At 47.6% G+C, this 14,244-nt stretch overlaps 1 protein-coding gene across 3 annotated transcripts in view; it reads right to left on the reverse strand.

The window, feature by feature from the left end:
- Positions 1 to 14,244, reverse strand: part of Fgfr2 (fibroblast growth factor receptor 2) — a 106,014-nt gene that overhangs the window by 3,084 nt on the left and 88,686 nt on the right. For all 3 annotated transcript variants that reach the window (XM_050165829.1, XM_050165830.1, XM_050165831.1), the window contains 5 exons: positions 13,969 to 14,159; positions 7,293 to 7,415; positions 6,119 to 6,189; positions 4,316 to 4,453; positions 2,371 to 2,476 (listed from right to left, as the gene is read on the reverse strand). In XM_050165829.1, coding sequence (XP_050021786.1) covers positions 2,371 to 2,476; positions 4,316 to 4,453; positions 6,119 to 6,189; positions 7,293 to 7,415; positions 13,969 to 14,159 — 629 coding nt within the window. The remainder of the gene's footprint in view (positions 1 to 2,370; positions 2,477 to 4,315; positions 4,454 to 6,118; positions 6,190 to 7,292; positions 7,416 to 13,968; positions 14,160 to 14,244) is intronic.

The following is a 14,244-nucleotide window of genomic DNA, read 5'->3' on the forward strand; positions in this document are numbered from 1 at the left end:
TCCTTCCTTCCTTCCTTCCTTCCTTCCTTCCATTTTAAGACTTGGTCTCAAGAATTTCAGGCTGGCCACCAACCTGCTATGTATCTGAAGATGCCCTTGGACTCCTAATCCTCCCACATCTATCTCCCTGAGCGCTGGGATCACAGGTGGGCACAATCACTCTCAGTTTACGTAGGGCTGGGGGATGGAGCCCAGGGCTGAGTGCACACTAAGCAAGCCCTCTTATCAACTAAGTTACATCCCCAGCCCTGAAAAGATTTCTAAACAGGGGCCTTTCTTGTGTCACTGCTTAAAGGCACTGGCACAGTAGGGTAGCTTGGCTTACATACCCAGAAGCCAGCAACTCCTCTATGACATGTGGTTTTGCTGAGAGGGGGCAAAAAGCGCAGACTACAGCACAAACAGCCCCAGCGTTATCAGCAGAGAGTCCGTGGAATGTTGGCGACCGTACGGTTTAAAAGACAAAAAACCACCATAATTCATCACCAGGGCTGGCAAGAGAAAGAGTCGCCATCCCAGAAGGGGGATGTGTCGGCTCCAACAACATCAGCATTAACCGCACAACCAGAAACAAACACACCCACCACATCAAAAGAGGACTTTTTGCTTACAATGATAAAAATGAAATTTTGTCCTAAATGGAACCATTTTTCTTGAGCATGTGGTAATGATTTTAAGAAGGAAAGAAACTTCGATTTTTATATCCGCTAGACAATATGGCACTCTGCTCTCTTATTTTAGGATACGCATATAAAGTTCAGTAGAAATGGGTCCCACTTAAAACATAAATATATCAATACACAGCATTGAGTACGGACCTGGGACCATTAAATGAAAACTTTAGTACCCTTCCCAGTTTCTAAATGAAGTTGTAACTATTCAGATCTGATAGGGGGAAAAAAAAAAATCACTGGATTCCAAGCCTAGGGTTAAAGGAACTTAGGCTAGAAACAACAATTTTGGCAGGAGAAGAAAGTTGTTTTTTTTTTTCCTCCCCCTCTTGAGCTATTCCTTTCAACTTCTGAAGGTCAGCTGTGTTCATTTAAATGCAAGCTCCCCCTTCGTCCAGCACAAGCCACCGCCAAGAGCAAAAGATAAAGTTGCCACAGGAAGATTTTATATCTCTACATTCAACTGCTTCTCTTTTTCTCTTTAATCATTCTATTTTTTAAAACAGAAATTAACTCTATTCTTTTCCTTTTAAGTATTTGGGAGATATTAAAAACTTTTTTCTACTGTTGTGAAAACAACAACCTTTTTTGTCATAAGGGAATATTGCTCGGCACCTTCAGGGAACATCTCAACATTCATTTCCAACTCCTAGCAGGAGGTTTCCCTGGGCTGTGCGGCTCTCTCAGCTTTTCTGCTTGTATAATATTCTTCCTAAAACCCTAGAGGTCACTCGGTTAACGCTTAAGCCAGAGACATGGCTGTATTTGGGCAAAGAGTAACAGAAAATGGTGTCTTTGGTAGGCGTAAATTATAAATACAAAAACTGACATATTCTGGGTGTATTCACGTGTGTGGGTGTACATGCATATGGAGGCTTTGTCTTATGGGACAGGATCTCTCGTTGGAGCTTGAAGTTTGCCTGTGAGGTTAGATGAGCTGACTATTGAGCCCCAGGGATCCACGTGTCTCTACCTCTCCAGTGCTGGGATTACAAGAGAACACCATCACACCAGGCTTCCGGTGAGAGTGCGATGCTCGTGTGGCTATCACTCTACCCACAACTAGCTACCACCCCTCAACTCTGCCCCAGGGTAAATATTTTAACAACAGGCACCAACTGTCAACTTAAAAAATCCTATAAGTCACTCATAACAGAATTATTACACACATATCAGCAAATACATGATATCACACAGAAAGACCCAAGCCACATGTCTTTCCAAACAGGCTCACCCAGGGCAGTAGCACCCAGAAACGACAGACTCTCACTGCCTCCCATCAAGCCGGTCAGCCCCGGAGCAGAGACAGCATTCACGCCAATCACCAGGACATAGAATCCAAGGCTCATATTACAATACCAGTGCCTTCCGCACACACCAAAGCACTACCACAGAACATTCCCACCTCTTCCTCCCTCTCCACACGCCACACACACACTGGGTGACACAGCACCACCGCTGCCATGAGGGCAACTCAGGAGGCCTCAGCCTCATGAGTCAGAATTCTCAAAATTCAGTTCTGAGGAAGAAAAAAAAAAAAAAAAACCTGACTGAAAAGGAACACACAGTTTAACTCTGCCCGACCCCTGCACAAAAATGATAAAAGCTACCACCGGCTCCAACAGGGGAGCTGACATTTAACAAATGGGCACCTCCCAAGGCAAGCAGGGTCTCTAGGCTTCTGGAAGGAGGCTTTTACCTCGTTGGTTGTGAGAGTTAGAATCCGGTCCAAGTCTTCCACCAACTGCTTGAATGTGGGTCTCTGTGAGGGTACAGCATGCCAGCAATCCCTCATCATCATATACCTAGGAGAGAGGGTTTCTCCGGTGAGTTGACGTCACTAAGGACTTGATATACAGACACAGACGGTTTTCACAGGTGCCATGGAGACATAGCCTAAATAACGAAATATAACTACACAAATACTAGCGTCACAGAAACTTTTCTGCAACCCAGAATGCTTTAGGAGGGTGACTCTGCATCCAAAAAGGGACATCTATGTGTTTCTCTACTACCTCTGCGACAGTGTGACCGACCATGATGTCAACAAACTTTCCAGCTCTCTCTAGAGAATGGAAAGAGACACGTTTGTAGTCTGTCTTCTCCCTCCCGAACACTCCCGCCTCAACTACACTTTGTTTTTTTTTCCTTTTTTTTTTAAAGTGTGTTGACAAAAGTTCCTCAGTTTAAAATATATATATATATATATACATATATATATTCAGAAACCACAACTTGAAGGTTTATGCAATATGCAAGTTAATCCACCACCACGGAGCTTTGAGCTAACTTCCTGATTAACTCTTGGATAGCCCAAGCTTCCCGCCTTATCTTGATTATGAGTTTCGACAGACCCTCTATGTTAGAAAAAGCTACAGGAACACAGGCACACAATAAATGCCTTTATATAATTCGCTATAAAAAGTGGCCATTCATCAGCCCTTCACTGTATACCAGAAAGTACTCGTCGGGATTACTGTTCTGAAATCCCCACGGAACACACAATAGAAGGCAGTCTCTGGGACAATCACTTTCTTAGTTTGCCCCAGAGGAGGGGCAGCACCTCGCTGCCCAAGGCATGCGTCATTAACACAGCACAATTTCACTTACAGTGTGGGGAAGGTGTTCCTAGAAACCAGCTCACACTTTCAGAAGCAGAAATGGTTCCCTAACGAGGGCACCAGGATAAACCTTGGGTTCTCTGCTTTAAAATATGGGTAACCAAACACACTAATCTATTCAGTCTGAGTGACCGTGGTTCATGTAATGGCAATTTTCTCTCTCTGTATACTTGTGTGTGTGTGCATGTATGTGTGCACATGTGGAGGCCAACCATGGGTACTGTTCCTCAGAAACCATCTACCTTATCCTTTGAGATAGGGTCCCTCACTGAGACCTGAGGTTTGCTGTTTTAGGCTAGGCTGGCTGGCGGGCTGGCAAGCCCCAAGGATCCTCCTATCTCTACCTCTGCAGTCTGTGGGGCTACAAGTGCACATACTACAGTGGCCAGATTTTTATGTGAATGTTGGGAATGAACTCAGGTCCTCAGCCTTGTGTGGTAAGCACTTTACCAAATGACTGACTCCCTGTCCCCATCACTGTTTTAAAAACTTAACTTATTTTCATTTTATTTTATGGAGAAAGGGTCTCATTCTGCAGCCCAGGCTGGCCTCAACCTTATGGGACCCTTCCTGCTCCAGCCTCCAGAGTGCTAGGATTGCAGGTGTGAACTACCATGCCTAATGGTCATGACAATAATCAGTAATTAAAGGTGCTTTGAAAAGAGCCCATTTCCTCCATGGTCCTGTGGGCGCTGTGCACAACCTTGTACATTCTACAGGGGGAGCAGCCCTGTGGCGTTCTAGCTTGGTATGTGACCTACGGACGTTCATGTCGCTGTGGCAGAGCTCACTCCTTCCCATTCCAGACACTTAAGCAGAATGTTTTCTTTTGGACAAGCCATAGTTGTCTGTGTAACCTTCTATCTCGGGGCTAGGATTGAGCCCAGACCACCTCAACAATCTGTCTTCTTAGAGCATGTTTAGAAAAACGGGGGCCTGAGGAACCCAAGACATGTCTGGAGAAACAGGACAGATGCGGTAAGCCCGCTACATTGTCAGCAGGGGTGGCCATTGCGTCCTTACAGCTCATTGGTGCAGTTGGCAGGCTTGTCCATCCTGTGTCCCTCCTTGAGCAGCTTAAAAAGTTCCTCCACGGGAATCCCTGGGTAGGGTGAGCCCCCTAAAGTGAAGATCTCCCACATTAACACCCCAAAAGACCAGCTGCAAAGAAAAAAACACAGCATTAGTAATGTGCCCGGCTTGCAGAAACCTAAACATGTCAGTTAAAAAAATAAACAGTCACTCACTTCTAACATCCATAGATAAATGAGCTCTCCCGCAATCCATCCTACGTGCCCTTTCCTGACCCCCCAGGAGCCTCCCTAAATGAGGACGACATGTGGACGGTCTGATGGAATTTTCCATTAATTGACAAAGCCGCACCCCTGTCTCTTAAAGCTCTTTGTCTCTTATGTGGTGCTAACCAATGTGGGAGGTCTAGACGCCTCGACTTCAGCTTCTTCTGTCTAAATCACCCTTCTCCCTTTGTGGTTGACACAAGAACCAGGATCTACAGATGACAGAATAAGGCCAGAAAGCTGGCTGTGCGAGAGGACGTCTGCCCTAGAGGGCTGGCGGAGCACCCGCAGGGCCAAGACTCTGTGATGCTGTGCGGGGCGAAGGGAGCCAGCACAGGGCCCGGGTGAGCATGCCCAGAAGAGGCTCATCCAGCAGAAAGTGAGAAGACCTCACAGGGTGCTATTTATACACGACTTCTCAGAGAGCCACAGCTGATTTCCCCAGCCTTGTTTGGTGGACTCAAGGCCCAGAGACAGTCAAGCCGAGAATCGTAGGTTACTTGTGTCCCGAGGTTCTGGAAACTCATGAGTTCAGACTCCAGGAGGTCAGTCCCAACACTGAAACTGTCCCTGGTTGTCTACTAAGTATGAGCAGGGACCACAACATAGCTAAGACAAGTTCAGAGCCTTAGTATATTCTGTACAAATAAAAACTATGATTCCTTCCTTCTAGGAAGGCTGGCGGGACCAAGCATGCTGGTGGTGCAGAACCAACAGCCACATCAAATGCCTTAAAAAAAGAAAGAAAGAAAGAAAGAAAGAAAGAAAGAAAGAAAGAAAGAAAGCTTCCAAAATAAAAACAAAACAACACAAAACCCATAGAAACTTGCAACAAACGAACAAGGTATCTTTTACCCGGTTGTTTCTCCAGTAACATCTTTCAGCTAAATTTCCCAATCTACAACATCAGTTGGAACCTGGCTCTAACAGTAGCTTAAATGATTCATCTGAGAAATATGTAGTTTCTATTGTATTTCTAGAATGCTATCAGAGGCTAAGACAAGACTTAAAAATTTAAAACAAGCACAGCAAGCGGATGTGTGCTCATCCAAACTGACCACGCCTCCTCTAGCACCGGCCTCTCTGAACAAGCACAGGGCCACAGAAGAATCATAAGACACCTAACTAGGAAGGACTCAGGGCCTTCTCTTTTCTAATTTTTAGAAAGATAGGTTCATGATACGTATCCCTGGCTGGCTTAGAACTTGCTACGTGTAGTCTAGGTCGGTCTTGAACTTGGGATCCTTCTGAGTGTTAGGATGAACCCGTGCACTTCCAGGCCCAGCTAAGGGAGCGAAGAGCATGCCACCCAGTTGACTGAAGTGCCGAGTATCTGCCATCTGCGATGGGTGCATGGTGGTTCCACGTGGCAGCAGGAGGATGGTGTCCCCACCTTCCAGAGGCAGACAGGCCAGGAACCAAACCCTGGGTACCAACCTCCCGCAAACACATGCCTTCGATGAGCAAGTGAAACCTGAGTTTTTCTGCAGCTTAACCCTTAGAGGAGTCAAGGACAGTGGCTACTTACACATCACTCTGATGGGTGTAAACCCTATCAAAAAGGGCTTCAGGAGCCATCCACTTGACCGGAAGTCGCCCCTGTCCAAAAAAAAAAAAATGGAGAAAGGCCTAGGTTTTACAAGAGTACTACAGTAGGCCCAACGGGGCCATACCCTATGTAAGAATACTGTCTCATTTTTGTAGCCCAGACAGGTCCGCCACTTACAATTAACCCAGGGTAGGATCAAACTCTTGGCAGTCCTACTGCCTCAGCTTTTGAGCTCCCACGCCTGGCTTCCTGATGCTATCAAAATTTAAAATAAAGGACTCAAAAACTACACCAGTTGGTTAGGTCCTGGAGGGCCTTCCCGCATGCGTGTAGGGAGACGGTGCACCTAGGAGACAAGTCTCTGCATTGGTGGAATGCAGAGGGAATTACTGCGGTGACAAGCACAGGTCCCATCTGCTTGTCTATAGAAAAACCAAGGTCCCTGATCAAGTCAGGACTTCCTGGCTGGTTCCAAGAACCAGGTCTGAGAAGTAGATTTAGGTCCCTGTCTCTTCCTCGTTTCCCTACCTCAGCCTGCCTTGAATGTGGCCTCTGAAGCTGAGCTCCCACCTAGCACCCAGGGGTGGGTGCCCCGAGCTCCCTCCCTCACCACTCCCGGGTGCTCCCTTGCCCTCTGAATGAAGAGATGGCCTTCAAATGGCTTTCATCAGTTTACCACTAAGGGTAAACTTAGCTCCAGCTCTCTCTGTACACAGCGACTGAGATGCATAGTGTCAAAGTGCGTCTCTGTGTGCTCTCTTTGTCACCCATCTCCCTAGTACATAGGCATACCCCAATCAGTCTCTAGGTGAATTGAACAGAGCAAACGTCAAAGCTCTCGTCCTGGCTGTACGAGCTGAGCCATCTCATCATCCCAAAGTTATGAAGGTTCCTAAGAGAGCTGCAGAAAGCCATAGAGGCTACTGACTGTTATTCCATATAAAAGAGTGCTCCATATATACTAAACCTATCTCAGATGTAGCCTAAATTGGCTGATTGAGAGTTATGCAAAAAAAAAACCAAAAAACAAAAAACAAAAAAAAAACAAGTAGTGTAGCGTGGAGGGAAGCCCCCAGGGTTCTCCCACTGATAAACTTGGCTTCCTTCTGCGACCTTCCCTGCCCCGCCCCCAAGTGTGACGTCACACACTCACATTTGTGGTCTTTTTGTAATAGTCTATATTGTTGATATCCCTGGCCAGGCCAAAGTCTGCTATCTTCATCACGTTGTTTTCTGTTACCAACACGTTTCTGGCTGCCAGATCCCGATGGATGCACTGCAACCGAGGAAGAAGAGAGACAAATAATCCCAATGTGTTTTAAGACTCAAAAGAAAAAGAGACCCTTAAAAGAAAATTGCAAGACAGAAAACATACGCCAAGTAGAAACTGGGTGCAGAAAACTGCAAGAGGCAATGCTGGGCTGTAAAGTCCACAGGCTGCCTGACATTGTCAAGAGCCCCAAACGTGATACAATAATCACTCAGTCTAATTTAAATAAACAAACAAAGGCCCTAATCATCTTCGAAAGTAAAGGGTGATTACATAAGCACATTCTCTTTTATCTGCAAGTGCTCCACAACACCGGTGTCTCTGGCAGCTTTACACAAACTTGACATCAGATACCAATCAAAAACCTCTGAGTGCAACACTTGCTCTCTCCAGTACATGAAAGCCCAACTTTCGGGTGACGGGGTTAAATTCCACTGTCTTCTTCATCACATGGTCCCTTCTCTAACAGTGGGACCTCATGTCCTACAAACACTTGATGTTGGCAAGGTCTACTCCTGTCGTGTCTGTCTTTCCTTTCCCTATGTGGTGTCTGTCCCACCTTGCTTAGGCTGTATGAGGACCATCCTCACTGTTAGGCCCAACTGGCCTCCTCTACTGCCCCCACTCTTCCCCCTCCGCAGATAGACACTGTAGACATCTGTTTCTAGAGATGGTGTTGTTACTGCAGCCTCCCCCATCTTCTCTCTCTTGCTTGCTTCTCTTCTTCCCCTTCCCTCAAAAGCAGAGAAACTACTATGCATTGTATGTTTCTACTATCCTCGTGGCACTAATTCTTAGCTACATAAAGCAGTTGCAAACCCCCAACTCCCTCCTGGCCTCTGCTGAGACCAGAGGGCTCACTGTTCAGTCACTCTGGGACATTCCCACGGACAGCAATACCCTCTTGACATCTCAGAGTCAACGTTGCTACTCCCCGGACTCCTATCCTGCTTGGTCCTTAAACAGAAAGGTTCGCACTCTACACTCAAGCCCTGATCATTCCAGCTCCAAGTTGTCTCAAAGTCTGTCCTCCACTGATTATCCCTTAGGCCAGGCTGTGGCCACTGCCTTTCCCCTACCTCTGGGGACTGCTGTGCTGTCTGCCCAAAGGCTTCTAGATTCCCCTTTTATACCATATACACTATGTGCTTCAGACACAGCCCAGCATGTCCTTCCCTGGCTCACTGCCCAGCCAATGTCCATCTATCCACATTCTCAGTGCAGGCTGTGCAGAGGCAAAACTGTGTCTGCGCATACATCAGGACCTGGCACTTCTAAGCTTGTTATGATACATCTGATGGGGGATGTACTGCGCCAACACTAACCATGGCCTCAGGAAGGTCTGGCCATTGTTATTTATGAAGGCCAGGCCTTCCAAAGCTATTGTGTTTCAGCGGCACTTTAACTGTCTACAGTTTCATTAAGATACCAGGCAAACAGGACCCCTGACCACCCACCTCTATTTTCAGAAGAGATGTGGTACAAAGAAGCAAGCATCGCCCTCCAATGCCTTTACATAGGTGAGGAATCAAGGTTAATGATCACAGGAAGCAGAGATACTCCAGCCACTGGATGAGCAAACCGGGAATGACCTATTGTAAGCTCTCCATGAAATGACCGCATAAAAATGGAACAAGCCTAGCTGCTTCTGAAACATGAATAAGGAATTACTTTAACTCTGCCCTCGCCCACGCCCGAGCATCCCGTGCTCACTTGCATGCGTGGGTGGCCAAGATCAGAGTAGAGGAAGCAGCGAGCCACCCAAGTCTGCCTGTCCCCGGCCAGACTAGGAGCGGGAAATGTGAGAGCCCCCAGGGCTGCCTGCAGCTCTGCCTGGGCTGGAGTGCATTGCAGATTTGGAGGCCTTTTCATATTCTACTTCCAAGGCCCGGGCCAAGTCCTCCTGGTGGTGTGTGTGCTCCCGCTGACATGTGTTCTCTGTGTTTGGCAGGCTGAGTGGTCAGAGGAATCTGGCTTCCCCTGCAGGGGGCTCCGACCACACATGAGGCTGGGACAGAGAGGCTGCTGTAGGCTACTGCTACCATCGTGCTCACTCTATAGCCCAGGGTGCTGGGAAATACCGAGGGCCAAACAGAAGATGGGGAACCAGCGCTCAAGAAGAAAAGAATTAAAGGTAAGCCAAATCCCACCACACAGAAGTCTGAGCTGTTCTCCAGCCTAGAGTCCCTACTGTCACCAAATGAAGGCCCCGGGGAAGCTTCCCCACAGGTTCTTAAGGAAGGGAAGCCCAATAGCCCTGTGATGAAGACAGGGTGCTGGGCCGCACGTCACCTTATCTAATTCTCATGGTGACCCATGACATGGATGTTATAGGTGCGGATGGGGAGCTTTCTTTTAAATAAAATTAGTGTCCTAGAACTGGAAATAGCAAGGGTTTTTTTTTTTTTTTTTAATAAATACTTTAAAGCAAAAATACCCCCAATGCTGTCTAGTTAACTGTATGCGCCATACCGTCTCTTTCCTTGTCTGGCTCCACCTCCAACCCACACAAAAATGACAGCGGCCTGAGGTCAGTCATGGTGGCTCCTCTGGATACTCACTGGGCTGGGCATACACATCCGTCCCAGAAACTATCCTCTGGGTTGCCTTCAGAGTTCTTCGTCACCTTCTACAAACTGCATCTCTGAGGCCCACCACTCCCCCACTTCCTCATCTTTCCCGTTCCAGAACTTGCTCCTCATTTCTAGAAGAGCCTCCTAAGGGAAGCCTTCTTAAGACCTCCATCCAGCACCCTTGCATCCCAGCCTTCACTGTAGATAGGCATGAGCTAGAGGCGTCAGGGCAACACAACAAACCAGAAAGGCACGTAGAAGCATTTACCCTGGCCCTACTGCAAAGTGATGGAGTCAGCCACCACAGGGTGACTATACACAGCCTGGGGCAGAGACTCTACTGATCTGCCTGCACCCAGAGAGAATCGGGAAAGCCCCCAAGGGACCCAGTCTGGAACCAGTCTTTCCCCTTTGACCCCTGGACATACAGGTCTCATCCCAGAAGAGAAGACAGTGATTCTGCCTACCTGTACACACAGCATCCCTATCATGCCCTCGCTGTCCCTGGCACCCTCCTCCATACAGGGATCCTAGCCTATCTATGGTGGATGACCTTAAGCACCCATGACGCATGTGATGTCAGATGTTTGCCTCTGTGTCTGGCTGATGTAGGCTCTCAAGAGGTAGCTGGCAATTAGTAATGAGAGTAACGACAAAGGTCATCATATTTCTGCAAGGACAACCTACTCCCACTGCTTCTCAGCCCCAGGTGTACTCAATCCCCCTTGATTGATGTGACAAAGTTGATGTGACAGCCCTTGTTCCACTGTACCTAGCGGCTGAAAACCAAGAAGTCTCAAGTCCACAACACTGGGGGGGTACAGAACCACCACCAGTTAAGTGGCCACATGGAGCAGCCCCTCCCCCTGACTCTGGGCAGGGCTACACAGCTGACCTCAACGTCAGTCCAGAAACCCTTTCGGGGGCACTCAAGAGTGACTTCCTCGCCTCTCAGCCTCCCTCACCTCAGCTTCCCCCCAGTTCACCACCATAATGACAGCTGCCTAAAAGATGTGTGGGTCTCAGGGCTGAGTTCCAGCCTATGGCTTGCTGGTTGACACCTTCCCTTAACCAGCTCTCCAATGTGAGCTCTGTATTTTCTACTGAAATTACTTCCTGACCCGTCTCCAGGCTCCCAGGTCCTCCTCACTATGGGAAGCTACAGGGCCATTCAGTTTCTCAAGTTGGGCATCAGGTGATCTCTAATCACCCTGCTTCTCCTCGCCTAATCAGCCCACTACATGACAGTAAAATGTGCCCAACTTCCAACTACCAACTTCTTTCTGTGTCTTAGGATCTGATAAAGTTTGGCCCATAGAGGAACTCGATATTTCCAATGTGCCACACAGGGGCAAACTATAAAGCACACACCTGACCCTAGTACTCACTCTTGTTAGCTTTGCACAGCCCCAAAGGGTCAAGCCCAGGGTTCCTGCCTGGCCCTGCAAGGCCCTGAATGAGTAGGGCTTTCTCACAATGTTTCCAGTTGTTTATCTACGCAGCTTTATTCTATGTTTTTGGCATTTTTTTTCATAACTCTTATTTCAAGGAATGAAGGATGGCACGTGTTCTGGTCACCCCACTGGCCATCCCAGTCCAGAGAGTAGCCATCAGCGGAATCTCGAGGGTTGAAGAAAATGAAGAGGTACTTCTTCTACCACTTTTGCATCAGCCACAAGCCCTGCTCAATACAAACACTTCCCCCATCTCCCACCAAGGAGGATGCCCAGCAGCGAGCAAGCCTAGAGAAGTTACTAGGTTAACTGCCTGGTCCAGGCTTCCATGTGAAATAGTTCAAGCATTTCAAGGTCAAACAGTGCCACAGCTGTGCACATTGGCCAGATTTATCATGCTCATTCGCTCAGTCCACGTGCAGCCTACACATACAGAACACACATATACACACATGCACGCATATACATACACCTGTACACACAGACATGCATGCACATATGTACACACAAAAATGACACAGGCACACACATGCGCTCACGTGCAAGCACACAACCTGCTTGTTTTTATTGCCAATCATTTTAGAAGTGAGCTACAAGCATCATGGTTACTTTACATCTTGGTTCCTCAACATTTCCTAACACTGTAGGCGTTGACGGAAGGCCATGAGTGGAAAATTCCAGACTATAAAACCTTGTTTTATGTACAAAATCATTACGAATACTATGTAAAGGTACCTTTTGGCTATGTGAATAAGGATCACAGAAAACAGTTGATTTTAACAGACTTGGGCTTCGTTTAGATCATGTCTCATTATGTACAGGTAAATATTATAAAAACTCACCCTAAACCCCTAACTCTGGTGTTCTTAAAAAAATTGCGGTAAGAGCTATCCCAACTGTGCATCCTCCATCTTGATACAATGCAGGGTTATCCCAAAATCCAACTTGAACATAGCAAGGTCACTGAAGATTCAGGCCATGTTCAAGTGCCAGTCACTTACAGTAATATCTGACCTTCACCTCCCACTCTAAAGAGTTAGTCCAGGACTATCACACCTCTGCATCTGGTTGTTCTGTCTCTCTAGTCTCTTTAATCACATCTGTCTGTCTGCCTCTGCCTGAGTGTGTGTCTCTCTCTTGCTCTGTACTTCGTGTCATCCAGGCTGGCTTCAAACCTGATGCTCAGCTGAAGATGACCCTGGATTTTCATTCTTCTGCCTCCACCTCCCGAGTGCTGGGACTATGGGTCTGTAGCTCCACGTGTGGTTTATGTAAAGCTGGAATGGAACCCAGGGCCTCATATGTGCTGGCCAATAGCATTCTACAACATCCCCAGCTCCCCCGCGATTTTTTAAACCGACATGATGCAGATATTCTGAGGCAGCATCTTGTCCCACGTTTTGGGTCTGTCTGTCTGTTTCTTGATGCCAAAGATTTTCTGGGGACAACCCCCTCCCTGCCATGTGCACATATACGTGGATAAAATCAGAACTCAAAACTGCTCAAATTTGGCATCTAAAACACTGTATGTCAAGAGATTTTACAGTTGCTAAGAAGAAGAAAAAAAAAGAAAGCATAGGTTTTATAAGCTATAAACTCTGAAGAAAATAAAAAAAATAATAAAACAAAACAAAGTGAAACTGAACACAGGATAACTCTAAGCCGTGTTCCCGGGTGATGGAGAGCAGGGCTCAGGAACACGCATCGCTGCCACCTGCACCATCAACACAGGTCACCTCCTTCACTCTAGACACTAGCAAGGCTGTAGAATCCAGATTCATGACTCTTCAAGCAGCCCAGGCTCAGAGTGACAGAGGCGCACCCTGCCAAGGGATCTTTTTGTCTTTGGCAACCACAGGAGCTAAGGACAAGGGAACCGCAGCCAGCTCCATTCCAGGTAGGAGCTGAGCCCGTCTCTGCCCACACCCTTGTGCCCTGCCTCTGAGCGTGGGGTTGAGGAAGGGTGCCCTAGGTCCTCAGAAACACCCATGAAAACTCTGAGCACCTGCCCAACAGCTTCTAGAGTAACTGGAATGCTTAGAGTTCCATTGTGAGTGGATCGCTTGGAATGCCAACCATTCACCTCAGGGGACCAGGCCAACTTCTGACCACAGGATCACCGAAGGAGACAAAATAAACAGAAATCCCAGACTCTCAATGCCAGGACTACTCCTGGGCTCAGTCTCCGTTCTCAGATCATTTAATTCCACATCAAGCTCATCGTTCTCAACTTCACAGCCAGGTCCACGCCCCAGGCTCACTCTGAATGAAGCCCGAGCAGCCCAGGAGCATCCCACCTGCCCGCCTCCACACAGAGCCCACTCTCCTGCAGCCATTCGGAGTCTCTGAGGCTGCTCTGGTCTTTCAAGCGTCCATTAAACTGGAACATGAATAAAACCACAAATACTTTCCAGGGTGTACAAGACATGCAAGGACTTGATCAAGCAAATGAACATGTCTGAACTGCCCAGCTTCTTCAAAGCCTCTTCACTAGCTTTTGCCTCTAACCGAGCAGGATGAGGAAGGACTCACTTTTTGGGAAGCCAAGTATTCCATGCCTCTGGCCAGCTGGTAGGTGCAGGACACTAAGTCCTTGAAGGTCATCTGCTCCTCGGGAACTCGGTTAATGTCATAGGAGTACTCCATGCCAGGTGGCCTCCGAGCTCGGAGGTACTCCCGGAGGTTCCCTTTGGAGGCGTATTCAACTATGACGTAGAGCGGCCCTGTGACAGAGAAAAGAAGCTCCCTAAGGCAGCGAAGGCAGGAACTACCCTTGGGTGACTCAGCAAAATTTCTTTCTTTTTTTTT

The sequence above is a fragment of the Alexandromys fortis genome, unplaced genomic scaffold, assembly GCF_014885135.2.
Source record: "Alexandromys fortis isolate MF-2015 unplaced genomic scaffold, M_Fortis_MF-2015_v1.1 scaffold_146, whole genome shotgun sequence".
NCBI classification, from domain to species: domain Eukaryota; kingdom Metazoa; phylum Chordata; class Mammalia; order Rodentia; family Cricetidae; genus Alexandromys; species Alexandromys fortis.